Genomic DNA, 27,231 nt, shown 5'->3' on the forward strand with positions numbered 1-27,231 from the left:
TGTAGGAGTAAAATGTGAAAGCATTTAGGAAATCAGAAGAGAGATATTAGCAACATCTCACTTTTTTTATCTTGCAGGAAAAACATATACTGTATTAAAGTGTTGTAGACAAATGAGAAAACTCCCTGACATCTAAATTACAACATTAACCAGATCTAAGGACACTTTTCCTTTGCTATTGTTTCATTCATTTATTTCTTATCACCATCAACATTTTTTGCACCCAAAGTTGTTACATTTTTAAAACAACAATCCAATTGTAGGCACGCATTAAGCAATATTGGCATACCACTCACCATTGGCAGCTGTTCTGGAAACTTGTATGCCACTTCAGTTCTGCTCAGAAGCACATGTAAACCTACATTAACATAAAGAATAATTTTTGCATTAACAGTTATCCTCTTGTATGCCTCATATGAAGTACTCAATTCTGGGAAAATCATGAGGTTACTAGAAAGCATATTTTCCAAACTCTGAGTCTGGGTGTGGCACCCAATTCTTACAGGTCTACATAGAACTGAGACAAAATCCTCCTACCACGTAAGAGCATATTAGACATAAATGCCTAAGTGCTCCACTAAACATGTCACTGCAATATTCCTATATGCAAGAAGTACTTCTGTTTCAGTAAAGTGGACTGAACTGAATTCATCAAATTCCTGTGTATTCTTTATGTGACCTCAGGGTAAGCAGGTATGACCACCAGCTTAGATGGAATGCAACCTAGTTTTTAGATGTACTCCAGCACTTATTTGTGCTTGGAGTGCATTTATTTATTTATTTATTTATTTATTTATTTATTTATTTATTTATTTATTTATATCCCGCCCATCTTGACCAAAGTCTACTCTGGGCGGCTAACAACACTCAAGAATAATAAAACAAAATAAACTGGAGAAAATTAAGTTGTTTCTAGGCCCACAAATATCTCAGTTCTGAAATCATATGCAGTAGAGAAACCATGTATGCAGCCTGATAGGTCACAACAAGCCACTTTTTAACAGCTTGCCTGTGAATACAAAACATAAGAGTTTGACAAGCACCTTTTAGCATAAAACACATAACTGACTTTTTTTTTTGCATGGACTAAAGGCTGTGAGATATCCTCATTCATACATACATCATTACCTTGCACATACTGAAATACATCCATTTCCAAAGAAAATAGGTATCACCATAGTTACTCTGGGTAGACAGTTTTAGCAATATATACAATCTATAAAACAGTTTCATGCAGCACATGTAAATATCTAAAAAAATCTAATCTCTGAACACTTTGTGCTTGTATGAATGGCTTTTTAAAAAACTTCCTGTGCACCATGAAGCAATTTCATTGTTACCTGCAAGTAAACGAGAAACAGGGAGATGAATGCTAACTTTTTCCTGAGAAACACAGTATCGGATAGTCTCGACTGAGTGTCCACACATGTTGAGATCAATAGGCTGCTCTCCATCAGTAAAACCACTGTGGCATTGCATCAGTGCAGTCAGACATTTCTTATAGGCCTCAATGAGCACTTTTTCCTGTAAAGATCAAAAATGCTTGTAATTATAGAAACACAATTCCTATGTAATCTAGTTCTATGTCATAATGTATGAAGAGACTGCAGAACTAAATTAAATGGAGTGTGTGCAGTTGTGAACTGCACACACTCCATAAAGCAAACGAGCTGAAACATCTTCTGTGTGCATTCCATCTGTGCAGCCAGCCACTGTGCAAGTAGCTGGGCTCTTTTGGACAAGGAGATACCTTGTACTTCCTGGCACAAGCCTAAATCCTATTTGTTTCAACAAGTCAACCTCATGCTTGTGCAACACCATGCTAGAGACTGTGGGAATGATCTGCGGTGGAGCATGAAATTATGCCCAGTGTCAACAGGATATTGGCCCACATTTCAAAGTAGTTGGTGGCAACTGATACAGAACAGGAAAGAGAGAATATATCTGGATTTCAGATTGCTACTATTTTTCTCCTTCTCTTCTTACATGTCTATCACAAAGTTGAAAAAAAACTATGAGTGAAAGAGGAGTTTTGCTTGTGGAAAAACATCATTTATTTGTTAAAGCAGGACCTTGAAAATTGTGGATTTAATGGAATATAAGCACTCCAATGCTGGAGGTATTCAAGAGAAAATGGGAAAACTATCTGTCAGATCTACTTTGATTTGGATCCTTACAATAAGCAGTGGGTTGGACTCAGTGTCCCTCAAAGACAGCAAGTTCTGCAATCCAGAGAAAGCTTCCATATAAGGAAGGGGGAGATGATTCCCCTTCTTCAGCAACACCTCCAAGCACCTCTGTGCTGTTCCAAAGGGCCCCTAGCCCTCTGGAGCACACAGGTTGCAGACGACTACAGAAGGAAAAGAAATTAGCAAATAAAATCTGGTTTCAAATGGCTTAAAGAAATCTTCTGGCTTAAATGAAATCTCAACCCCACCGAGTTAAGTCTTCTAATTCTAATACATAACCATCTCTCAGGCTAAGTGACAGGCTTTGAGGAGAAAATATTCACTTACAGTATCAATCCATCAAACTTGCTGTGCCATGAAATTGTTAAATAAGAGATTGGGGATGTCACTCAAACCGAGCATTATCTAACGGCTAGGAATAACTGTAAAACCTTTGTTCCAGCAGACTGCCCTCATAATTTAGAATTCAAGTAGTACCACAGAGTTTTTTACTCTAACCCACTCTAATGTCATACAGATAAATAGAAGGAAAATATTTGTGCACCTCTTATTCACACCAACTTTGTCCTTGCCAATCGGAGGTGGCAGAAACAATTAATAATGTTTCATTGTATTGTCTACTTTATGAAGATATCCGGAACACATATATTTCCCCATATTTAAAAAAAATTACCAGGCAGATCTGATAAGTATTATTTCTACCTCCTCCTTTCTGATCTGGCAAAGTTAGAGCCAAGGCTGCAAGATTCTGTGCAACTGCATGTACAACAATAAAGTAACTGGAAAATCATTCCATCAGTCATACTAGGAGCACTGCATAGATAAAATTAGGTCTTGAAACCATCCTTGAATCTAACAGACTTTGTTAAAGAGCACTGCTATCTGCCTTTTAATTCAAGTTTTCTCTTTTGCTTTTAAATGGCTGGCCTGTGGTTGTAAAAAATGAAAATAAAATGCAAATAAAATCTCTCCTTCAATTTCATTCACTGAATCAAAGACACTTCCACCAGCAGAGGGAACATAACCTGGTAATAGTATTTTTCCTACATACATTCAAACTTATTTACATAAGAGGCATTCATACAGGCATTTAAATAGGAGTCAAGGTTCTTCAACAGACACTATACCAGTCCAAACTTTAAGTTGCTTTGTTTAACAAAGTCAACAAAGTTTGCACCAATGCTACATTTTTTAAAAAGCATGGCATTTGAGGTCCCACTTACAAACATATGAGCTTTAATGATATATTCATCCTAAGCAAAATAAAATCTAGTTCTTCAATGAAAATTTGAATACATTTGAATGAAATACAACTTACATCTAAAGCACACCAGTCCTGCATCATTGAGATTACATGTGTCAGTTTCATTTGCAATGTGAATGCTGCTTCCCATTCTGGTTCCATTTCAATATGCTGCCCTACTTGACGGGTTATAGGATCCATACCCTTGAGACAGAAGAAAAGCATGGTGAGCTACTTATAGGTGGGGTGTAAGAGAGATACGGTCACAGAAAAGAGAACAAAAGAAAGAGTGCATGTACCCCTTGAAAACTCTGTTAACTCCAGCCGCCAGCAGGATGTTCTACCACTGCTCTACAGGGAGAGGGCTGCAAAAAGCATTAGTTCTGCAGAAACAGAACAGTGACAATTAACCACTCCATTATTAAACTGTTAATTGTCACATTGTTTTAAAGTCTTAAAACCTTGCATTTTAAAGTATTCAAACTTTGTTAAATTCTTTTACTGTGGTTTTACTGATTATACCTGACTTGAGATTTGCCAATTATAGGTTGGGTGAGAAAGAATTAAATCAACAAAAATACAGTATTCCTGCTCTTCATTCGCTTGCAGCAACAAAATTAAATACTAACATTTTGCAAGATACTGGAAATGTAATAGAAATATAAAGAGGACCTCATACCGTCATATTTGTTGTCCTACAGTAAGTATAATAGGTTTATATTTTATATATCTAGGGATGTTTTATGTTTGATTATGTTGTGAGCCACCCAGAGTGGCCCAAGTCTAGATGGGCAGTGTACAAAGTAAGTACCGTATTTTTCCGTGTATAAGATGCCCCCATGTGTAAGATCCCCCCCTCGTCTCTAACCCAACATTTCTTTCTTTGCAAGAAAATGGAGGGGGAAGACAGGGACCTCCATTTTCTTGCAAAAAAGTGCTTTTCCCCTCCACTTTCTTTGCAAAAAGCTGCTTTTCCCCCACCACTTTTTACTTTCCCCTTCCACTTTCTTTGCAAAAAGTGGTGGGGGAAAGTGCTCCCCCCTTATTTCCATGTATAAAACAATCCTCAATTTTTCCTCTATTTTAGGAAAAAGTGTCTTTTTACACGGAAAAATAAAGGAAGGATGGAAGGGAGGGAGGGAGGAAGGGAGGGAAGGGGGAAGGAAAATCACCTACCTGCATACACTTTAACAACTCCAAGAAAACATCAAATCCTTCTAGAAATTTTTGTCTCAAATCATCTGTCCAGTCAAGCGGCTTGCTTATCAACACATACCTAGAGAGAGCAAAAATATGTTTGTAACCTGATTTTTTTTCTTACCTATGTATAAGTATTCTGACAGATTAGATTAAAAACTCCTTACTTTAAATCCTGAATCAGGCTTTGTACTCGTCGGAATTTGAAAGCCTGGAGGGCAGTGTACCGTTCAAACTGAAACCGTCCCTGCACATCTCGATGACGTAAATGGTCCATGAATGTTGAAATGATAGTTGTCATGAGGTTTTCTTCTATTATTAACATTCGAGCCTATGGCAAAAATATATTTACTTTTTTTATTTCCACAACTTAGAAAAATAAAGAGACTAAGAAAGCAGACTATATCCCATTTCTGCAGCAAAAGGCATGAAAAGCAAATTCCTGAACAGGAAACTACCTGGGGGTGTGACTACAAGGCAGAAAAAATACTAATTGATCCACTATGAATTTCCACCCAGGAAATTGCGTTTTCCTGGCAAACACACTTTAGCCAACTACACAGAAGTCAGTAGAGAAAAAGGAGGAAACTGGCAATCAGCCCTTGTGTGAAGCTTGTTATGGCAGCTTCTGCTACAGCCATCCAGATTTGCAGGAGGCACAGTTACAGCATAGCTGTCTTAACAAACTGCACAGAAGCACTGGTTAGTTATTTCATCCTCTCTTTGTCTCTCTTTTGTTGCTGACGTGTCCTAGTGCATCTTTATCGTAGTGCAGGCACAAAGCCTTAAAAAAAGAAAAGAAACAGCATTACTAGCAAAGATCTGAAGTCTCCTTGGTTATCTCTAAAGGCATCTGAGGGGAACTGCCCCCCCACAAGTGTTCTTTTGCTGCTGCTTCCCTACCCAACCAACAGCACCCTGCATATATGCATATACTCTTGTGCATCAACACAAGTGATCACACCACCTAAATTAATCTGAATGCATTTGTCACAAGAAAAGTAGAAGCCCCAGCAGTGAAGGAAAAGAATTCTGATGTGGGGGGAATTTGGGCTGATTTGCTTTTATTTATATGTTGTATAATCAACGAAAAAAATACAAATCTAATCATCCCAATCCCAGAGCAATTCCCATACTATTTATAAATGTAGTCACCCCCTGAAAATGTGATGTGTGTTACTTCCAAGATCTCTGGAAGACTGACTTAATATAACATAAATTCATGGCGATATCCAGGGGTTTTAGTTTTGATGACTGACAGGGCTTTACATATTGCTGACACAAATATAAAAGACGTCAACTCACTTACGCTATATCTATAATTTCAACGTCAGATTCTAATTATGAGGAAAACAATATCCAACATAGTAGAAAAGTAACTTATTTCCATCTCAACTAAGATGTATAAACAATGTGCACATTACTGAAGCAAGAACAACTGTTAACTTTAATCTTTATTCATTAGGATTTTTTTTTAAAAAAAAAACTCGTATTATGTGAATTCTTGGATATTTATTGACCCCATGAGAATTTCAACATACTGAAGATTAGCCTAAGGTTAGAGTTGCATTTGAGTTAGATTTGCAGGCCTCGTATATCCTGTACCTACTGCAAATTCTAGTCTCTTTCTTATGACAAGGGGAATTTTTAGACTCAATGGTTAGGCTAGGAGAAAAAACTGCCCAAAGAACAAAATCCATTAATGAGACAATTTTATAGCAGCCATTTTTGTCTGAAAGGAAACAAAACAGAAACTATATACAAATGTGGCTGAAATGCAGGCACAATGTTTACAATTTTACAAGTGACAAAAAGTTATGTCTGCTTCTTGGGACAGATAGTCATCTATGAATCTGTTGTACCACAGCTACAATGTTAACAGGAGTGATTTTAGTTACTCAGTACAGTAGAAGTAATATTAATCTCCCTCTGCCTCCTGCTGGTTTTCTCCACTGCCTGTACTCTATTAGATTCTAATCCCTTTAGGGGCAGGGATCTGGGGGGGGGGGGTTTAGCTACAAAATTCTGTAAGACTCCGCAAACTCTGGTGGCAACATATAAAACAATCATATGTTAAATCTGAACAGGAGTCAGAGCAAACGGGTTCATTCAACACTTCAGTACTTACAAGCGAAGGCACTGTGAATATCTGTACTGAGAGTTCAGCAATTGAGTACTCTTTGTCGTGGTCATCTTTCACAAAATCATTCTGCAATCGCTCATAATTCTATTAAAAAGGAGGCAAAAGAGGCAAAGGGTACCAGCTATCAGTTTTAAAAAAAAGGCAGCACTACTCACCAAAGTAGGTACAGTGAAGAGTTGAACAGAGAGAGCAGTAACCGACACTGGCCGCTCGTGATCATCCTCCATAAAATCTCTCTGCAACTGCCGATAATTCTAAACAACAAGGGGAAATTCACCTCTAATCCGTACTGACTGGTTGTTATGTCCAGATTTGTTTGTGGTAGGGAAATTTTGTGCTCAAACTGCATTAATGCAGAAGGAGTGAAAAGCAAACGTGCTATACCATCACAATTTAACAGGCCAAGAATAAGTCATAGTTAGAGCAACAAGAATTACTTGTGTAAAAGGAAAAAAGCAAGCTAATTATGAATATCACAAGCATCAGTTGCTATAGGAAATACTGTTCTATTTAGCCAATATTTAGAGATCCTCTTTGGGAAGCAGTGCAACATGTAAGAAACTTTTTTTTATTTTTAACATTACACCCATGGTTATTGGGGGGGGGGGAAGCAAACAAGACACTGATTTGCACCTCACAGAACAATATTAGTTTCAACATAAACTTTACCAGGGGATAAAGTAATGTAACTGTAGCTATTAAATGAGGGTAGGGAACTTGCTCTTCTACAGATGTTGCCTGAGAGATTCCCATCTGTCTCAGCCAACAGTCAGGAGGTTAACAACATCTGGAGGGTGGCAGGTTACAACTTCTTATTTAAAAGTCAGGGCCATATCCAATGCTGAGACACTGTTGACAGATCTGCTTCTGTCTACTCTCCATTTCTCCCTGCACCCCTCCTCCTTCTGCGTGCTTAAAACCTGCTCTGGAAGACCAGGCAACTCTTTAATGCAGGGATGAGCAATTTCATATCCACCCACCCTTACAGCTTGAAATGCCACATCTGCCCTTCACATCCTGCTACCTGCAAAACATTTCTCTTTAAGAAATAGCTTTTTAAAATAATCATAAAAAGGAAACCCCTCCTCAGAGCCTGTACTGGCCATTTTTAAAAATCAACAAATATCTGGGGATTGCTAGAGATGCTATGGCCCCCAAAGCATGGCAAAATTGCCTCTCATGCTTCCTAGATGGCGCAAGGAATTCTTTAGTAAAAGAAAAAAGAAAAGGCACTCTTAATGCATTTTTAGGGGGAGAACATGGGGGCCTAGAGATTCTGGGGGCCAAATCAAAACCTTTGGCAGGCTGCGTACGGCCTGCAGGTTGCATTTTGTTCACATCTGCTTTAGGATAACAGAGAATGCTACAAGGTAAGGGGGGGAATCTATTAGGCTACCTATCCTCCATTAGTATGGGATTTAAACTATTAAATGGTTTTTAAATCATAATGGCCGAATTCTAATTGTTATTTCTAACTGGAGGAGACCCCATTAAAATCAATTGAACTCATGTAACTACTGCAACGGGTCTGCTCTGGACTAACAACTACCAAGAACATGCAACAGGAATTACATTATACGTGACCCAAATCACACAAGAATGTATATTCCTATAGTTCTAATCCAAAGCTGTGGCATATTTCAGTGTGCACCAAGTGCTTATATACAAACAAGACACCACACATGCAGCAACACTATCACGAGCCCTTATGTCAAATCATCATTGTTTAGTGTCACAATTGTTTATTCCATTCACAGTGTTCCCATTTGCACTGTCAAGTACTTTTAACAGCTGTAAAAAGATACTCACTCTTGCAAACCGGACAGCAAAAAGTTTCTTGTACTTCAAATCCATAAGCAGGCTGCTCATGAATAACTGATGGTACACGCTTCTAGCTCCTGTTTTTTTTAATTAAAAAAAAAGATACAAGAATGTTATTTGGTAAGTTTCCATCACAGTAACGACTCTTGAATAGTTTTAAAGCCTGTGGACTACTTCTGGGGGGGGGGGAATGTAACAGCCTTTCAGATAGGTAAAACCAGTTATTTGATCTCCAGGAGGAGGTCAGAATCTTACTGCAGGCATATTCTAACGGAAGCCCTGCAATATGGTTTACTACCTATCAAGCGGCTTGAGAATTACAATCTCGGCTTGATTTTGCTTGTTTGAAAAGAGCTGTTCCCATCCTTAATTTGTTCCTTATGATCACCTGAACAGTATATCTCATTTTACCCTCTTGCAATCTGCAGTAAAACAGGAGCTAATAGAGGCAACACCTGGGAATTCCCTTCATGGACACCCAAAGTCTGTGTTCCCTTCCTATATCAAACAGCTTCTTTCTGTCTGATTAATGCAAATAGCTCAGCTTGTACAGAAAAGGGGTTCTCAGCTGGAGCTTGTTGTCTCCAGTTTTCTTTTGAAACAAGAAAAATTGGAAATAACATACCTTTCCAAAGTTTTGAATCAGACAGCATTAGTTTATCCACAAGAGAAGAGTTTTCTCCTTCTGGTCCTTCCTGTAAGCCAACCTGACACAGTATTCTTCGAAGACCATCTGATCAAAAACAAAAAGTAACACAGAGACAAAAGAATTTTGCATTAATAATCAAATTCCATGCATGAGTGTCCAGTTCAATTGTATCTACAATATTTAATCATCATTATATAAAATGTACAATGACTTGGGTTTGGTAGTTATTTTGTTGTTTATTCCCACGTTAATGAAGATTTTTATTTTATTTTACTATTCCATTTAGGTATCTTCTGCAGAAGGGCTAAGATTTCTGTAATTTTTATTATTTTAATGATTATTGTCCTTTGACCAAAATCCTCTGGCAATGGTATGAACATTTGAAGGCAAATTGCTTCAAGTGAAGAAATCTCTCTAGACATTATCTACTGTAACTGAATCATGTGATGCACTAAGCAGCAGATAATGTCCATGGTGATTTCTTCACTTGAGCAATCTGCTTCCAAATGTTATGCTGGCGTAAAAAGGCAAGGAAGTATTAGCCTCTTTGTTTTGATCCTTTCCTAAACTTTAAGACTTCTTTAGAGTGTGAGAAGTGACTCATACATTTAATAAATTAGAACTAAATACAAGACATTTCTATTAACTTTGAATTTCCTATTCACATGAATATCACTTTCCACAGCAGGTTGATCAAAGCATAGTAACGTTACTTAAAATGTAAGATTCCTTCAAATTCCCAAAAGAATGAAGAAATGAATGGTATTTAAGGAAGTTTTACATTTAAAACAGAGACAGAGAATTAACAGTCCTCCAAAATCTTGTTAGACTACTATTGCCACGCCTTCTCATTCAGTTTGGTACTCATAGGACCTGGAGAGGTTCACAAGTTTGCCATTCTCAGTTTAGACGGCAGATCAAGTGGCAGATCAATTGTTGCAATGTACAATACTATTGGGGTTTTTGTTAAGATAAGAATGTAACATCACATGTGATAGAAGATATCCCTTAATAGTTCTTCCAACATCTTTTTCTATGTGTTTTATGGCTTGTTTCTTTAAGGCCGCTGCAGGAGCATCCAATTTAGACAGGAGCTGCAAGGTAGTATAGAGAGAAAGGGTCCTAATTTTTGCCCTGAACTAATCTGATTCAAACCAAACAGAAACAGAGACAGTCACAGACTACTATTGAGTGATTGTGACTCTAGTTTTCTTTCCACAGTTAAGCATGATGACAGGGCTAGCTGGTAGTGGGAACAGAAATAGTTAACTGTTCATTTCCACAATTGCTTCTGGAAAATAAGATTTTGTTTAGATAGCCAAATATAGATCTCCCCTACATCACACATAGTTTGGCTCTCATGCTATGTATAACCATGACTCATAACTCAAAATCAATCTGATTACATGTTCACAAGTACCACCAGATCTATGGACTTTTTGAATTTAACTGCATAAGAAAAAATGTGTTGTACATGTCACTCTATCACTCTTCTCTAGAAGGATTTTTTTTCTTTCCATCAAGGGATTTTCCCTTATTTTATATTATATTTTAAATGGTCATACCTGAGTATCCAATAATGTTACCCAGCCAAGTCAGAAGTTTCAAACCAAAACTCTGATGGGCAACAATAGATGAATGCATAACTTGAACTTTCAGTGGCTTAGTCTGGCGACTGGTATTTCTCTTCAGAAAAAAAAGAGAATAAGAAAGAGGAGAGAAGTTATTAGTATGTTTTTGTAAAACAACACACTTTTCATCTCGGACAATTGAGACCCACATTGAACCTTAGGAAAACAGAGTTTGTGAGTTCTTATAAGCTCACAAACAAATATTCTCTAAAATATAATGACACCTGCACATTTTCATGTTGCAGTTATAAAACCACAACTGTCTTTGCAACATGAGGGTTAACAACCTCAGGAATATTTGACAAAAAGCAATGGTATGTATAGCTTCAAGAGAGGAACATGAACATAGCAAGACGCTTGCTGTATTTCTGTATATATCTGGACTTACAAATGGATGCATCTGCACAGGGGAGTAACTTATCTACAAATAGGAATCCTGCATCTAAGATTTCTCTTCTGACTACAGGAAATTTCAGTCTTCCACTCTCCATCATGAAAGTGGGCAAAAGCTGTCAAAGCTGCTAACCTTTTATTCACCACTAAACATGTCACAGCTAGAGACCACAACTGAGAAAATCCTGTCTTATGTCTCTTACATCATCACCAGCCCTGTTTCAAATAGAGGATATCTTGAGAAGAACCTCCTTAATGTGCGAGCAAGCAGGCTGATATGAAGGGAGCAATCCTTCATGTACTCCAGTCCAACCCATACAAGGCTTTGAAAACAGAACAGCAAACTGAATTGTGCTTGGAAATAGACTGTGAGCTGCCACAGATCTTTCAGTTACACCCTGACGTTTAGCCATTTTATTCTGGTTAAATGAAGTACAGTAGTTCAGCAGCTGGGTACTGAATTAAATTCAGTTTTTAAACTATCTTTAAAAGCAGCCATACATACAACCAAGCCTTGAAAAAATTACTTGTGAGAACTGCAACTCCCAGAAATCATCATCATCATCATAGGCATCCTTCAGTCCGATGATGATGACACAATACATTAAGGAGTCAAGTTGCCACTACTCACTGGTCATTATTTGATAGCAGAATGTAGCATTTTTAAAGTTTCAAAGGATGGAATACTCAGAAAGTGAAGAAGACTAATAAGACACAGAGGTGTCTGACCACCTCATTAGAAATACATTTTTATATTTCTAGCACAGTAACAGAGATATGCTACATAGGTAACAATTTCTGACAGAACTAAGAGAAAAGAAGCAATAACAACTTACCACAATCACTGATTTGGCTTGATCACAGTACTGAAAATCTCCATAGCGAACTGACCTGCGTCCCTGTTAAGGTTATATAGCCATATAAATGTTTATTATAAATATAACTAAAACTTAAACTACTGCATTTTAACGGCACATTGAATAATGGGTAGCTAACTGTAGTCTACATATGTCTAGTCAAAACCAAGCCCCACTAAGTTCAAGGGCTTTACTTTAATATAATTCTGCACGATTACAGCCTCAGTCATCTGCATCACTGAATCTTGAACTCTACAATGCTGTACTAGTCTATATTAACTATAAGCATTGACATATACTAAATATACAAGTTATGGTACTAATTACAGCAAAACCTGTGTTAATACATATCCTAAACTTTAATTTACCACATCCAAGTCAGCTGAACAGAGGAATGTTATATTTATAATGGGTTTTGCACATATTTTATTATTTTAATCACATATACTATAAATACAGCAAGTATCACTTGCAGCAAGTGCACAAAATTATAGAACTCTTCAGGGATTTCATGAGAAAACTGTACCCTATGAAGTCATCATGTCACTCCATGTAATCTAAGTGGCTTGTAGGCATCCTTCAGTCTCGAGAGACTATGGTAACGGGCTCTGAATAGAGGTCTTGGAACAACATCTAGTGTGGCTGAGAAGGCCAATTCGAGAGTGACCATCCCTTCCACACTGAAAACAAATACAGTCTGTCCCCTGTCCAGCTCCCTGATTTTGCTGGTTTCGGAACTATCTCTTTGCCTTGGCTAAATATAGAGATAGCACGTTATCTCTGCGCTAAGTGAAGTGAAATGGGAAGGGCCATAAAGAGATCATTCATTTCTTCTCTTGGGGGAGAAGAAATGAAAAGGTTCCTGCTCATTACAGCAGATCAAGAAGAGTCAACTTCAAAAAAAGTACACAAAAATACATCAGAATCAATTAAGGGACATTTCCTTAGTCAAATCAGAGGAGCTTTTTAGTCTACAATCATATCTGACTAAAACAAATATCTGCATGCAAGGTTCTTAAACAGTTCTTCTGTGGAAAAAGCCCCTGAAGAAGAGTTTCTTGATAAAAAACACATTCGTCTTTGTTATACTGTCTGATTCCTCTGAAACATAAGAATTTCCCTGATCTTTTCAAGTCCTGTATTGGTGTATTTCCTCCTGAAACCACACATACCACAAGCCACTTTATTCTTGGTTTCAGTACTAGCTACATGTTCTTCATCATCTCAACCTGACCAAGAATTTCAGAGTGATCAATTTGCTTTTGAAAATGTCCCTTGTTTCAAGCTAGGGCTATTACACTGACAATTTGTCTCCTTTTGCCCTTGAACAGGGGCTAACTAAAACAAAAGCTCTGGTGAACAGCATAAAAGGGATCATGTACTTAAATAAAAAGCTTTCCTTTCTCAGAGATACAGTGATGATAGCTTGCAAACATACTACCAAAGAATTTGAGGCTGGGAAGATGTCCAACAAAAAGCACCCCAACGTTCACAGCATTATTTGGAAAGGCAGGGGAGGTAAAGAAGAAATTGCATGTTGACAAGTACATTCTTGGAAGAAAGTTAAGAAGGACAATTAGATCAGGAGACAGCAGGCAATTAACTATGTTTTAAAGCTCTGCAAAATGCCTCTAGGGTGGATTTGATTGATTTAAATCCCAATTTAAATTTAAAAAATCAATTTTTATTTAAATCATCATTTAAACTGTGATTTAAACTAATTTTTATTTTAAAAATATCATTGATGTTTATCCACCTGGTGTGTATACAACTCTATCCTTCCTATATCATTTCTTTCAGCCATCAAGAAGGGAGGAAGAACCTATACGAGGACTAAATCTTCTTAAAATTTATCATTTACATGCACCATTTTAAGAGAAGTCTAAACATTTACTTACATCTCTGTCTACAGTAGTTGCAAAACCAATGGCCTCCTTTTGTGTACAATTGACTGCTTTCTGAAGAGTGTAAATAACCTGTTCATATGTGTGAACTTCATCATTAAAAAGCATACAGTAGTACGTATCACTCTTTTTGCTGTAATGACAACATTAAAAGTTAGAAATGTTATCAATCAAGATATCATAAATATCACTTTACTGCTATATTTTAGAATATGTATAGAGAAATATACTGAATTGGACAATAGGAACATGGACAACAAGTGCCATGTGAATACATTTTCTTGGCATGCATTATATTTGGAAACATATTTCCGTTTCCATCATCTTTTTATTAACATTTGTTCATTTATTTTCTTTACAACTTTCCTTTTCCCCAATAAAGGGATACAAGACAGATTGCGAAACACTGAGGGACAAAGACCACTAAAAATACAACAGCCAGATTCTTACTACTTATACCCAACAGCGCAAGTCAAACAGCGTTAATTATTAGCATGAGCTGCTGATAGTTAAGAAGTCAATGTTTGCCGACAAAGGTCCGCATAGTCAAAGCTATGGCTTTTTTTCAGTAGCAGTGTATGGAAGTGAGAGCTGGACCATAAAGAAGGCTGACCGCCAAAGAATTGATGCTTTTGAATTGTGGTGCTGGAGGAGACTCTTGAGAGTCCCCTGGACTGCAAGGAGAACAAACCTATCCAGTCTGAAGGAAATCAACCCTGAGTGCTCATGGGAAGGACAGATCCTGAAGCTGAGGCTTCAATACTTTGGCCATCTCATGAGGAGAGAAGACTCCCTGGAAAAGCTCCTGATGTTGGGAAAGAGTGAAGGCAAGAGGAGAAGGGGACAACAGAGGATGAGATGGATAGACAGTGTTATGGAAGCTACCAACGTGAATTTGATCCAACTCCGGGAGGCTGTGGAAGACAGTAGGGCCTGGCGTGCTCTGGTCCATGGAGTCATGAAGGGACATGACTTAACGACTAAACAAAAGATTGTTGTACATGAATAAAATAAAACATCCCCTGAAAATAAGCCTTAATGCTTTTTAGAGCAAAAATTAATATAAGACCCTGTTTTATTTTTGAGGAAACACAGTAGTCATGTACCAAGTCAAACAACTGGTGTGTGACAAGAAATACAAGTTTGACTCTTTGTTAGCAACAATTCACCACAGTTATATACACTGTTTGACTTATGTCCCAAAGCATAAGCAATGGGAGGCTGGTCAGGAAACTCAACATTGAAAAAAATCAAACATACAGGCTAAAATTCTGTTGCTTAGTATAATAAGGTGCACTAGAGTAGGCCTACTGTATCAATGGGGATTTAGTTCACCAACTATGCTGTATGTTCCATTGATTCAAATGGGCCTACCCTTAACTGCAATTTAGTAAGCTAAAGTAAGTTGCAGTTAGAATAGGCCTATTTGAATCAATGGAATTTAAGGAGTTGACGCACCAAAATTCCCATTGATTAAGTACGGTTATTCTAGTGTGATTTACTATACTAAGAAACAGGATTTTGATCAATATTATATTGAAATAACCACTGAATTAAAAGTAATGTAAATTAATGCCTATGAGCAGCCACCCAAAAGACTGCTTCTTGCTTTATCACCAGGCAAGGGAAGCCTGCAAAGATGGTAGAATTCAGAAAAAAAAACCTCCCTGCAAAGATTTTAAAACCCAGGGAGACTCATATGGGAAAATATGATCCTTCAGACAGCCTAAACATTTAAGAATAATCTTAGCCATGTTTTGTCTAGCCACGTTATGGCCCATTGAATATACTGCTAATTTTGCTTAGGATTAAAATGCCCAGCAAGTACAACTCCAAGGCACAGCTCTGTGACCGAGCAGAAGCTTTGCACACAGAAAGTCCAAGGTATCATCCCAGCATTTCCTGGTAGGGTTGGAAAAACTCCATCTTGAAACCCTGCAGAGCCTCTGACAGTCATGGCCAACAATATTGGACAAGATGACTAAGGCTGTGAGCATCTGACTCACTATAAAGCAGCCTCTTATGCTCTTAATGCAGAAATAACCAGTCACATCTAGGTCATACTGAAATTGATAGGTTAACATATAAATGCTTGTAACATGGTTTTCAGTACGACTAACAAATGACCTTTGGATTGCACATTATGTCATGATGAGAGTTACAATGTGATTATATTAGTATTAAATGTAAGTCCTAAAAACTCAGACAACACTTTTACTTACCCTGTTTCTAAACCTGGTGGCAGTTCATTTTCTTTTTCCCATGTTAATATATCTACAGCATATTGAAACATGATAGCAAAAATATTATAAACTTTTGCTATCATTTCTTCTGACAAGTGCACAAGTGGATCCTAGAATAAGACAGAGAGAAAAATATTACCACATTGTTTCTATTGCCTTGAAAAATAACCCGTTTTGTTTGAGTTGTGGTGAGACCTAAGAGTTAGTTTTAGAAAGTCCTAATTACCCCCATGGGTTTTTAATTAACAGTTTGTTCGTCCAAATTCCTATACATTATCTAGCAATTTCTTCCTTTTTGCCATTTTTCACATTAATTGTCATTAAACAAGGAGCAGAAGATACATAAATAAGACACACAGAGATAACATTAAATGAAAGCATATTAAAATAAAACAAGAGAATAAAGGGAAATTAACTTTTTAAAAAATATTTTTCTTTTCTTTTGCCTAGGGCGCCCAAACTACTGTTCATTCTGATTAATTCAGTCTGTTTATAGCTCCAAAACTCATGGCAAGGCCTTTGAAACATGTCTTCTTTCTGTAACTAAGGATAAAACCCTATGGATGCTCAGAGGGCATCCTGGGTGGCAGAAATGAAGAGGGCAGATCTGAGCTCAGATTACCCTTCCCATTCTCAGCTGAAATAATGTTGGTATGGCGCAAAAAAAAATCAAAGCAGCCGTGGGATTGAGATATAAAAACTAAGGCCTGGTTTGGGAACACCTTAATTGGATCGTGGAAAGGTTAGAAACCAGGTGTATTGTTGAGTCTCAACCAAATTCTTCTATGGGATAGGTTTTATAAAAATTGGGGAGACCGAGGAAGAAGGCACCCAATTTTTAGAACATCTACATCTGACCAAGAATCCTGTAGGACTCTAAAGTTTCCTTTGTTTCCATCTTGATATGGTCCCTCTCACTTCAGCAGCAAATTCTGCCCACACAGGAGGCAACAAGCTCTTGTGATATAATGGTATGGGGAGGCCTGGACAATATGGTCTTGTAACAGATTCTCACAGTTTTCTTCAATCAACCCAGTTCTCTCAGCACTAAGTTTCTAAAAGGTATATATTACCTCCTCCTCTTCAGTTTCTGAAATGTTATGTTCATGCTTTTGGCAATAAGGACCTTCTTTCCAAGCTTCAGCATCGCCACAATCACAGAAACCTCCACCACCAGAAGTTGTCATCTAAAATATTATTTCAAAATGAATAAGAACAGAAAAGTATGCCTGTCAAATAAAAACATCAAATGGATGTACTCTGCACCCAAAAGTCAATAAATAATTTGGGAAATGGCAGAAAACAAAAGGAAGAAACTCATGTTGTACCACAGACAGTGAAAGATAGATAACTCTTCTTTATGTCTCATTTTTCTACATCAGGGACTCTGGGATTAGTTTAATTGTTCATGCAATCAATCTAGAAAATTAGACCTGGAGGCTGTGTCTTACTTCCCTCACCACCAGTACAAGACTGTATAGGCATCTTGTAATAAATGATAGCTTAAGTTCCATAATAGGAAATCCAGATAATTGTTGCATTGGACATCACATCTGGGTGATAAAAACAACACTTGGCTACCCAACTTTGCAATAATGTTGAGAAAGCTAAAGCCCCCATATTTACTTTTAATCAAACTAATGATGCACAACAAACCATCAGGATTTCCTCGACAAGTGGAACACCTCTGTTTATACAAAGAATAATACTGTGGTTAAGTGGAGAAAAGAGAAAGAAAACAACAGTTCCACGAACTGAAATGGAATTTACTACAACATAATTTGTTCTGGCCACATTGTAGCAGATTCTAAAACAAGACGTTATTGATGTCATACATACGGTACTATGTCTTCTTACCCTGTATCTATGTTCCCTGTGAACACTTCCCAGAAAGCATTCCATGCATAACACACAAGTTGGATCAACTGCACAATCCCTGCAGAAGGAAAAAGAACAGAAAATATGTAAAGATAAAGGGGTAAACATACAAAATGTTAACTGTTAACAGAAAACCTATAATGTAAACTACACATAATCCGGGATACTATCTTTTCCATTTTGAGCCAAGAATTAGTGTAAAAATGAAGTCATAAGTCATAGAACTCACTCACTAGTATTTTAACCTTCATCCAGGCAGAGGGGACATTTTAGTACTGCAATTCCATTTTATTTTAGAATTCACACAGCACTAGACCTATAATGCAGCCATTTAACAACAGAAGATGTTTGTTTCTCTTTCTTTCTTTCACTTATTTGCTGCCCAGGTCTCTGGGTGGCTTACAACAATTTGAATTTGATAAAGAGATAAGAACAATTAAATTGCAATTAAAAATACAATGCTCTAAAATTGCCATCAGGACCCACAGTTTATATTATTTCAATTACAAACCTTCTGGAACAGAAAGGTTTTGACCTGGCATGAAACATCATCAACGTCAGCACCAGACAAATCTCCCTCAGGATGGCGTTCCACAGTCGGGGGGGGGGAGTGGCTGCCAAAAAGGCCCTTTGTCTACAAGCCATCCATCTTACCTCTTGAGGGATGGCTCTTTCAGGAGGGCCCCCTGACTAGATCTTCATTGCCGGGTAGGTTCATATGGAAGGAGGTGGTCCTTCAGGTATCCAGGGCCCAAGCCGTTTAGGGCTTTATACATCAAATCAATATTGTAAACAAAATTCTCAAGTTTCAACTATTTCCCATGTACAGTTTTTTTAAACAACGGGGAACACCTAACTAGGTAGTATACAATATATAGTGTTCCACCAGGGGTACATTTTAGTCCTGATGAATGTAACATGATGGTCAAAGTCATATTTAGTGTAGTAAATCACACTAGAGTATAACAGAACTGAAGAGCTGGAAGGAACCCTTTAGATTATCAAGTCTATCCCATCAAGGAGGCATAGTGAGGGACCAAACTCCCAACCTCTGGCTCTGTAGCCGATACCTAAACCACTGAGCTATCGGAGTTAGTGAGTCAACTCCTCTATAAGTTCCACTGATTAAAGTGTACCTACTCTAATGGTGAACTATTATGCTGAAGTAATTTGCATTTGGAGTAGATCCATTTGAATCTGTGAAACGTATGGAGGAATGACTCACCAAATCCTCATTGATTCAGTGTGTCTACTCTACTGTAATTTACCATTTCAGGCTACAGGATTTGTTCAAGTGGGGGCAAAGTGTCCACACACTTTACTGTAAACTATGATGCTGAGAAGTGGAAGCAGCATATTGTGGCTATCATAGGTTGGGTAAATGTTCCAGGGGTGACGGAGATATTCAAATTCTCAGTGGGTTCAGGAAATACAAATACTGTACAAGATGACAAAACAGTACAAAACCTGCTAACCCTAATTCTAACCCCTATCCCTAACCTTGATTTTTCTAACGCTCATTATACTAGGATTCCCACGAGGTCAGAAAATACCTTAGAAATGACTTAATATAAGCCTTTTCCTTAATCTGCCTTGGTTGAAAACTAATATCAAGTTCAACAAAATCCTTGCACATAGCTTGTAGGACTTCACAGGAAGATTTTTTAATACTTTGGCACTTTCTCAATCAGAAACCTGAACTAATCTGGGCATGTTTTTTACCTTTAGTGATGTTAACTCCTTGTTACACATAAAAGAAGTGGAAAATACATACATAGTTCCTAGATCAAAACTTAAGAGTGTTGTAAAAAGGGGGGGGAGCATTTAAGATTCGGATAGCTTTGTGCTAAATAAAGAGAGAAATTAAACATTTTTAATTGTCTTTTTAGATTTTACAATTTTTACAGCAATAGTTATACACTCCAAAATTAAAACCCATTACCAATGGATATTTACCACTTAATCATTTTGGACAGAAAATCCAGAAGTACCCCAACATTAAATATATATGGCTGCTATAAACTGACTTGGATTATGTCTTATCATTTGACCATTATGGTACCTGGCAGTTCCAAAGTAGGGTTGGTGGGTTTAGTGGTAATTATCAGAATTTAGTCTTCAGATTACTGTTTCTTTTATCATGGCTACCTTTAATTATGGCCTACACATTGTTTTATATAAATAAAAATAACAAATATTAATAATAACAGTGACTGATAGTTACCTGCAAGAATATGTAGGTTCTCCAACTTTAAAAACTCGGCCACAAAGATGGGAAGGTTTGTTTGACTGCTCAAGTTTTTGGAAGCCAAATGCAGGATCTTCACCACACAAGTACCATTCTAACGGGCCAAGCAAGACAAGTTGTGCAAGCATATCTTCTCTATGTGGAACTGGATTAGGACCCTTACAATATATCCTTGGTACATAGTAGGCCAGGTGCTTGTATATTTCCTTAGGTAGATCAGATGACTGCAGCCATTTCTTTAAGACAAAAATGAAAATTTTAAAAAATGATAACAAAACTAAAATAAAGGATTACAAAATTGTTTAATTAAAAAAAATCTTCAAGAATGCAGCAGAGCAATCATATATTGTTCTGTATAGTACAACATTTACAAACTTACAATTGATTTTAATGTCTGCTATTATGAGTTTACCCAATTATATTTTAGCATATTCAAGTATATTTGTGTATATTAACTCCCCCCCCTTTTAACAGCATTCCTCCATCACACATGGCATTTTGAATCCAGAAATGCAATTCAAAATATGCAAGTCCAAAAGCAAACCAGGTAAGTACAACAACTTGTAAGAATCTTTGCACCAGTCCTCCTCAAAGGGGTAGGTTTTGAAAAAATTAAAATAAAAACAAAAAAAACTTCCAAAGAAAGGGACATTTACTAACATACACAAATAAACCCAGAATCCTTTGTCAATTACTGGGCAAAATCCTGCTGGTGCAGTTCTGCCAGTGTAAACTCAGATCAGGGTGCCAGAAATACTTAAAGCCTCCTATTCCCCCCCCCCCCCCAATTTCTGCTTCATAAGGTCCCTAGGCTCTCTTTTGCCTCCGGGAAGACTTTGGGAGACTGGGGATGGGGGAGGGGAAGGGAGGTTTCATTAGTAAAAAAACTGCTACTAGATCATCATTTGCACCAGCAGCAAACAAGCAATTATTTTTGACTATTAAAAGCACACACACACACAAACACAACATTTATGACGCTCCCAAAAGAGAGAGATGCAGTGAGCCTTTAAAGATGAAAGACAGGGGATCGGAAACTTTGAATCAATTTAAATTAATTCTTTCTGGCACCATAATCCAGTTTACACTGGTGGAACTACATCAACAGAATTTTGCCCAGTAATTCTGGATAATAGATCCTGTCTTGAGCAAAACTACATTCTGAAGTGAGTACAAACCAAATTAAGTTTTCCTTTTTTGAAGGATTCCTTCAATAGAATTTAGACACTGTTACTTTCAAGTCTGCTGGGGGGTTGATGCGGAAGAGTGAGCCAGGAGGTGTCAACTAGGGTAAAGGATGCCTTTAGAAAGACACAGCTTGAAAGCCTGTCAGATCACTGCTTTTCTTTTTTTTAAAAAACTATAACAATTAAAAATAAAGAATAAGCAAGTGGGCTTTCAAAGCTTGCCAGGAACACATAGTGAATATACTTCAGTATGCCTAGCCTCACATAACCCCAGTTGCAATGTTTGGCATTTGTGCAGTAGTTGTGCCGTTGAGAGGGAAAAAAAGGTTAAATGGCACTGCACAACTGTGTTTAACAAGAACAAGGGAGGAAGGAGGAGATTAAAGGATCCTATTCGCCAAAAAGTAGTGCCAGTAACACCACCAGAAAACAATGTAAAGGGTTCTTTGAGCTTTGCTCAGATACGTTTAAGAGCAAAAACTAATAAATTATTGTAAAAACTTAATAAAGAGAACATAAGAACTACCTTGCTGGATCAAGAAAAGGTCCAGCTAGCCCAGCTGTTTTTCCTTCTAAGCACCAACAATTCTATTACCTCTGGAGCATAGAAGAGATGACAATCTTTTGTTTTTGTACAATACTTCGGCATTTCCAAAGATTATATGCAGAGTATCCACAGAACAATGTGATCTTCAAATCTAATACATAACTCAATCTAGCATCTCAAAAACTTAATCTATCATGTTTCCCCGAAAATAAGACAGGGTCTTATATTAATTTTTGCTCCAAAAATGCAGTAGGGCTTACTTTTAAGGGATTTTTTTTATGTACAAAAATCTACATTTCTTCAAATACAGTCATGTCATCTTCTGGTTGCTGCACAATGCTGCACAATGGTGGAAGGCGGGGTTTCACTTAACTAGGGATTAATTTTGGGGTAGGATTTATATTACAGGCATCCTGAAAAATCATTGTTGTTGTTTAGTCATTTAGTCGTGTCCGACTCTTTGTGACCCCATGGACCCGAGCATACCAGGCCCTCCTGTCTTCCACTGCCTCCCAGAGTTGGGTCAAATGAAAAATCATACTAGGGCTTATTTTCAGGTTAGGTCTTATTTTCAGGGAAACAAGGTAGCATTCATGTTTTTAATACAATCAGCATTTTAAATGAACACTTGTAAACAAATACTGTCTCAATGTCAACCAGCACCAGAAATCATTGCTCAAATAATTCACAACAGCAGTTACCCACCACCTGCTGGAATTGCATCTGTTTCCTTTCTCTTCTTCTCCATCTGCCCCACTAACATTCACTCTACAAAACTTACATTGCAGGTCAGGCTTGTAAAAGCACAGTTCCTGACTTCTAGGAACAAGGAAGGATGAGGGAGGGGACTCTGTGCAAACAAGTTTGAAAGAATCACAATGAAGTTAAGATAGCTATCTTTAATACTAAGTGGATAAGGCTGAGTTAATCATCATCATCTTAAAACTGCAGAGCTAGAAAGTACCCAATGGATCACTCAGTCCAGCCCCTGTCAAAGAGGCACAGTGGGGAATCAAACTGCCAACCTCTGGCTCCACAGCCGAATGCCTAAGCCACTGAGCTCTCCAGCAGTTTTAGACTAACATGACAGAGCAGGGAAAGACTGGCAGTTACTGTATCATTCTTTTACCCTCTGGTGTAGTAAGGCAAGTTACACCCAACTGATGGAAACATTAAGTTGCATCTTAAGAATCTGATATTTTGTTGAATTTAAAATAATTTTAAAACCTGTCTCACTTTGGTCAAAAATAAACATAGTACTGAATTGTATCATTCAAAGAGCCCTACATCCAGATGTTAGCCCCAACTCTGCAAAAATTTTATGAAAAATGCAGGTCAGCACTTATACACTTCACTGATTCAATGGATCTACTTTAGTCAGACCAAGTCAACACAACACATCATAGTTGTGACAGTTGTGAGAGTTATATCCCACTTTTTCACTATTACTTAAAGGACTACATTTTAAAATGTAATTCATTCTAAGTGGGCTGATAGTGATGTGGGACAGCCTACTCTTAAAGTTAGCATAAAAAACACAGATATAAAGTAATGTGCCTGTTGAAGTCATTACATGTATATCAAAAGAATTACTGACACCATATAGAATAGTTAACTGCAATATTTGCAAACAAATCCACACTTTTGTTGAACTTTCAACCGCTACAGGAATCAACTAAAAACCTTAAAACTTCCATTCACTTAAAATTAATTTTGAGATGAGGTTTTAGTGCAATGTTCTCTTTAATGCCTTTTCAAAAGAAAACTTTGAGTATGTCATGAAAATTAGAATGTGTTTCCAAATACTGTTCACCCTCTTTAGAAACACACCAAAATATTTTGAAGCAGAAATACTTTACAAAATACATTTCTACAGAACAAATGTATCACTGAGAGTGCCAAGATATTTTTTGTCCAAATCCCAAGTCCTCTTTAAAAAAAAAACAAGTGTTACAAAGAAAAGTGAATTACTAAAGAATACAACACGAAACTGATGGGTAGTTCAGTTTTTAAGAATGAAATTCTATATACACATCCTATTAATTCAGTGAAATTTACTTGTGAACAAATATTAATAGAATTGCATTTTTAATATACATTGCAGTAAAGCACTATGTCCCTAAATTAGGAACATACTGTAATACATTCAAAGAATCATGCTTACAGATGGAACATGATGTTTACTCTAAAAAAATAAACTCCGTGTTGTCACTGTAATCTTTCTAGATTTTAATTGCATGTGTAGCATGTTACTTGAACATTTAACTGTATAAACAAGTTATTTTGAAGAGGCAGGCAATTTTTTACAAAATTCAACAAGCATACACATAAAATGTGAATACCAGAACACCACATTCATATTAGGCTTGCTTAGTGACTACCTACAACAAGTACCAATTACAAGTAGACATTCCATTGTACAAGATACATTTTCTTTCTTCTGAAAAGATACAAGATTAAAAGAAAGTAATCAAACTTTGTTCACTGCAAGAAAAAGGGCAGTTTGGCAGTTGGCACATATTCCTTCAAGTATTAAAATTTATACAGCTGAAGAATATAGGTTATTTAATGTGCCACCTTTCTCCTATGACTATGGCCCAAACTTTATGTGTAATTGATATTAAACTGTATGTACTTATATAACTGTTTAATTTTTTTATATTCTGTCTGACACAGATAATATAGCACAATAGCAAGACTATAAAAATGTTTCAGATCGCAAGATGTCAACTCTGAAAATGGCCAGACTTTTTCATTGTTAGAGACAACATGTTTATGATATATAATTTATGTCATACTTCTGAAAAAAATCAAATTATTATCAAAACAACATCTGGAATATTATGTACATTCATAACAGTCTATACACTCTCCACCCTTCTAGAGGTACAACATTTTATCAGACTGAACATATGTCATAAAAGCATTTTGAAAATAAGAATGGGCACTACCTTTATTAGATCACTAAAATCTGAGAAACAGGCTAGCTTTTAAGTCTTTCATCAGGCTGGGCATTATGGTCTAATAAAGGTATCCCCTACCATTGTATAGAAGGAATACTCAAGGTTTGTTTGTTTTTTTAAAGACTATAACATAATTTTGATCAGTGATCTGGCAACAAGATTATCCTTCAAACTCATGTCAAAATCATTTCCTAAAAGGATATACTATGAACTTCTTACAAACTTGGTGCTCAGAGGGGGTCACAGGAGTAAAAATGGGTCAGCTGGCCAGCTTGAGAACTATAAAAGCCAACACAAAGATCTGAATAAAAGAAAACTGAAAAGGCTATCTCAAGAATGAAAAGGAGAATCTGAGCACAAAACTGCTGAATCATAAACTCAACAGTTCTCCCAAATGCTTACACAAAGACACAGCCATATGTCATGGAGAGCTTTAGGTGTGAAAATGGCTTCTGGCATTTCCTAAACTGATTTTAAAAGTGGCAAAACAAGAGAAATGTGAAATCCTCAAACATTCAAGCTCCTGTTCATACCAAAAGTTTATAAAATGAAATAAATGCAAATACATTCAAACCAAACGAGAACAAAACCACCAACATTTATTTTGAGAACTGATTCCTGCCAGATTTTGAATAGACATGATGTGACGTGGAATACACATGCAAATATGCTGATGAAATACAGGTGGCCTTCAAACTAAGTCAGCCCCAGCGAGTGAGGCAGTCTCTAAAACAAAACCCATTATCTGGCTAGTATGCAATCAGTACCATTGAAAAGGTGCCCTGTTTCTACTCTCTTGAGTCCTACCCACGTTCACTGTGACGAACTACTTTTCTCTAACCCGCATCTTCTTGACAGTTCCTGGTGTCTTTTGGAACCGCCACTGCCTGGAAACAGGCAGGCAAGTCAGAGCAGCGCTTTTCAAGAATCTACGACAACAGTCGATCATGTTACGACTTACTCTGGGCAACAACCTATTTTATCGACTTATTCAAGTCTCTCTCTTCTCTCCCCCCCTCACACCTCTTTGCTCTTCATAAACCATTCTCCCTTTTCTGAGCCAAGAAGTACACCGCCATCCAAGAGTGCCTTCCAAACTGGATCACAAACTGCCCCACTCGGTCCCCAAACCAGGGAGGCTTTGCCTCTCAGGGGCGACCCCAAAGCCACCGCTCTAACCCTCTCCCCTCTACACACTCTTTTGTTCACGTGTCTCCTCAACTCCCCGGTTCCTCTCCGCTGGAGACCCCCCTTCCCATCTTATACACCTTACTTAGCCTTTCCTCCAGCCTACTTGCCGCCTGCTTTGAACTGCAGCCCTCCTGACTCTCCTCCGACCCCGAGGAGTTTCTGCCCCAACAACGCCCAGGCATGTCCCTCTCTACTCAGACCAGACCCCCCCCGACAATACCCGCCCCCCGCAAAAGGCTTTTCCCACCTTCCCTCCCTCCCTTATTGACCCCACAGCCCCGCTCTCCAGGGTATTCCTCTTCCAGTCCTTTGCTTTTCCACCACCAAACGCCGCCCGTTAATCCTCCCGTCTCTTCCCCAACCCTCGAAACTCGACGCGCGGCGGTCGCGGACGGCGGCGGGCCTCACCAAGGCGGTCTCCTCCGCGGAGCATTCCAATAAGCTCCTTTCTATAGCCTGGATCTCCGTCTCCAAGTCCGACGCCATCTTTTCCACCTCCTCTTCCTCTCCCTCCCCGCTTTCTCCTCCTCCTCCTCCTCCTCTGTCACCGACTAAGTGGTACCCGGAACCGGGCCCAGCCGGCCTCTCTGCCAGGAAAGCCCACTTCCGCTCCGCGTCTCTACCCAAGACGGCCCCAAGCCTGAGTAACCGCCCTTTCTTTGCCTTCCCCCCTCCTCCTCGGGCGGAAGAGATTCCGTTTCACGATGGCGCGAAGCACCCTGGGAGCTGTAGTCGTTTGGCTGAGGCGAAGGCGTCGCTGCCCTTCAGCGAGGTGACGTGTCCCCACTTTGAACTAAACCGGCCCAGATGCCAAGTTGGCCGGCGAAGAGGGAAGAGAAGCTTTGGCTTGGTCTTTGCGGCTGCCTTGCCAGGAATGCTTCCAGGGCCACAGCCAACTGCATGCTTCAGCCAGAGGAATATATTGTGTATAAACTGGAGTGCGACCC

At 38.1% G+C, this 27,231-nt stretch overlaps 1 protein-coding gene across 4 annotated transcripts in view; it reads right to left on the bottom strand.

The window, feature by feature from the left end:
- The window catches only part of UBR2 (ubiquitin protein ligase E3 component n-recognin 2), a 61,479-nt gene extending 34,517 nt beyond the window's left edge, over positions 1 to 26,962 (bottom strand). For 2 of the 4 annotated variants that reach the window (XM_072989742.2, XM_072989736.2), the window contains exons 1-16: positions 26,693 to 26,919; positions 20,373 to 20,632; positions 18,128 to 18,206; positions 17,344 to 17,457; positions 16,250 to 16,380; positions 14,022 to 14,160; positions 12,103 to 12,165; positions 10,808 to 10,928; positions 9,219 to 9,326; positions 8,582 to 8,670; positions 6,928 to 7,026; positions 4,797 to 4,960; positions 4,609 to 4,708; positions 3,508 to 3,636; positions 1,341 to 1,524; positions 297 to 358 (exon numbers count right to left, since the gene is read on the bottom strand). In XM_072989742.2, coding sequence (XP_072845843.2) covers positions 297 to 358; positions 1,341 to 1,524; positions 3,508 to 3,636; positions 4,609 to 4,708; positions 4,797 to 4,960; positions 6,928 to 7,026; positions 8,582 to 8,670; positions 9,219 to 9,326; positions 10,808 to 10,928; positions 12,103 to 12,165; positions 14,022 to 14,160; positions 16,250 to 16,380; positions 17,344 to 17,457; positions 18,128 to 18,206; positions 20,373 to 20,632; positions 26,693 to 26,770 — 1,920 coding nt within the window. In that variant the 5' untranslated portion in view covers positions 26,771 to 26,919. Of the gene's footprint in view, positions 1 to 296; positions 359 to 1,340; positions 1,525 to 3,507; positions 3,637 to 4,608; positions 4,709 to 4,796; positions 4,961 to 6,757; positions 6,857 to 6,927; positions 7,027 to 8,581; positions 8,671 to 9,218; positions 9,327 to 10,807; positions 10,929 to 12,102; positions 12,166 to 14,021; positions 14,161 to 16,249; positions 16,381 to 17,343; positions 17,458 to 18,127; positions 18,207 to 20,372; positions 20,633 to 26,692 lie in introns of all 4 variants that reach the window. The other 2 variants (XM_072989726.2, XM_072989738.2) reach the window with 2 other exon arrangements.
- Positions 26,963 to 27,231: the final 269 nt, after the last annotated feature.

This window comes from Pogona vitticeps, chromosome 1 (assembly GCF_051106095.1).
Source record: "Pogona vitticeps strain Pit_001003342236 chromosome 1, PviZW2.1, whole genome shotgun sequence".
Classification (NCBI taxonomy): domain Eukaryota; kingdom Metazoa; phylum Chordata; class Lepidosauria; order Squamata; family Agamidae; genus Pogona; species Pogona vitticeps.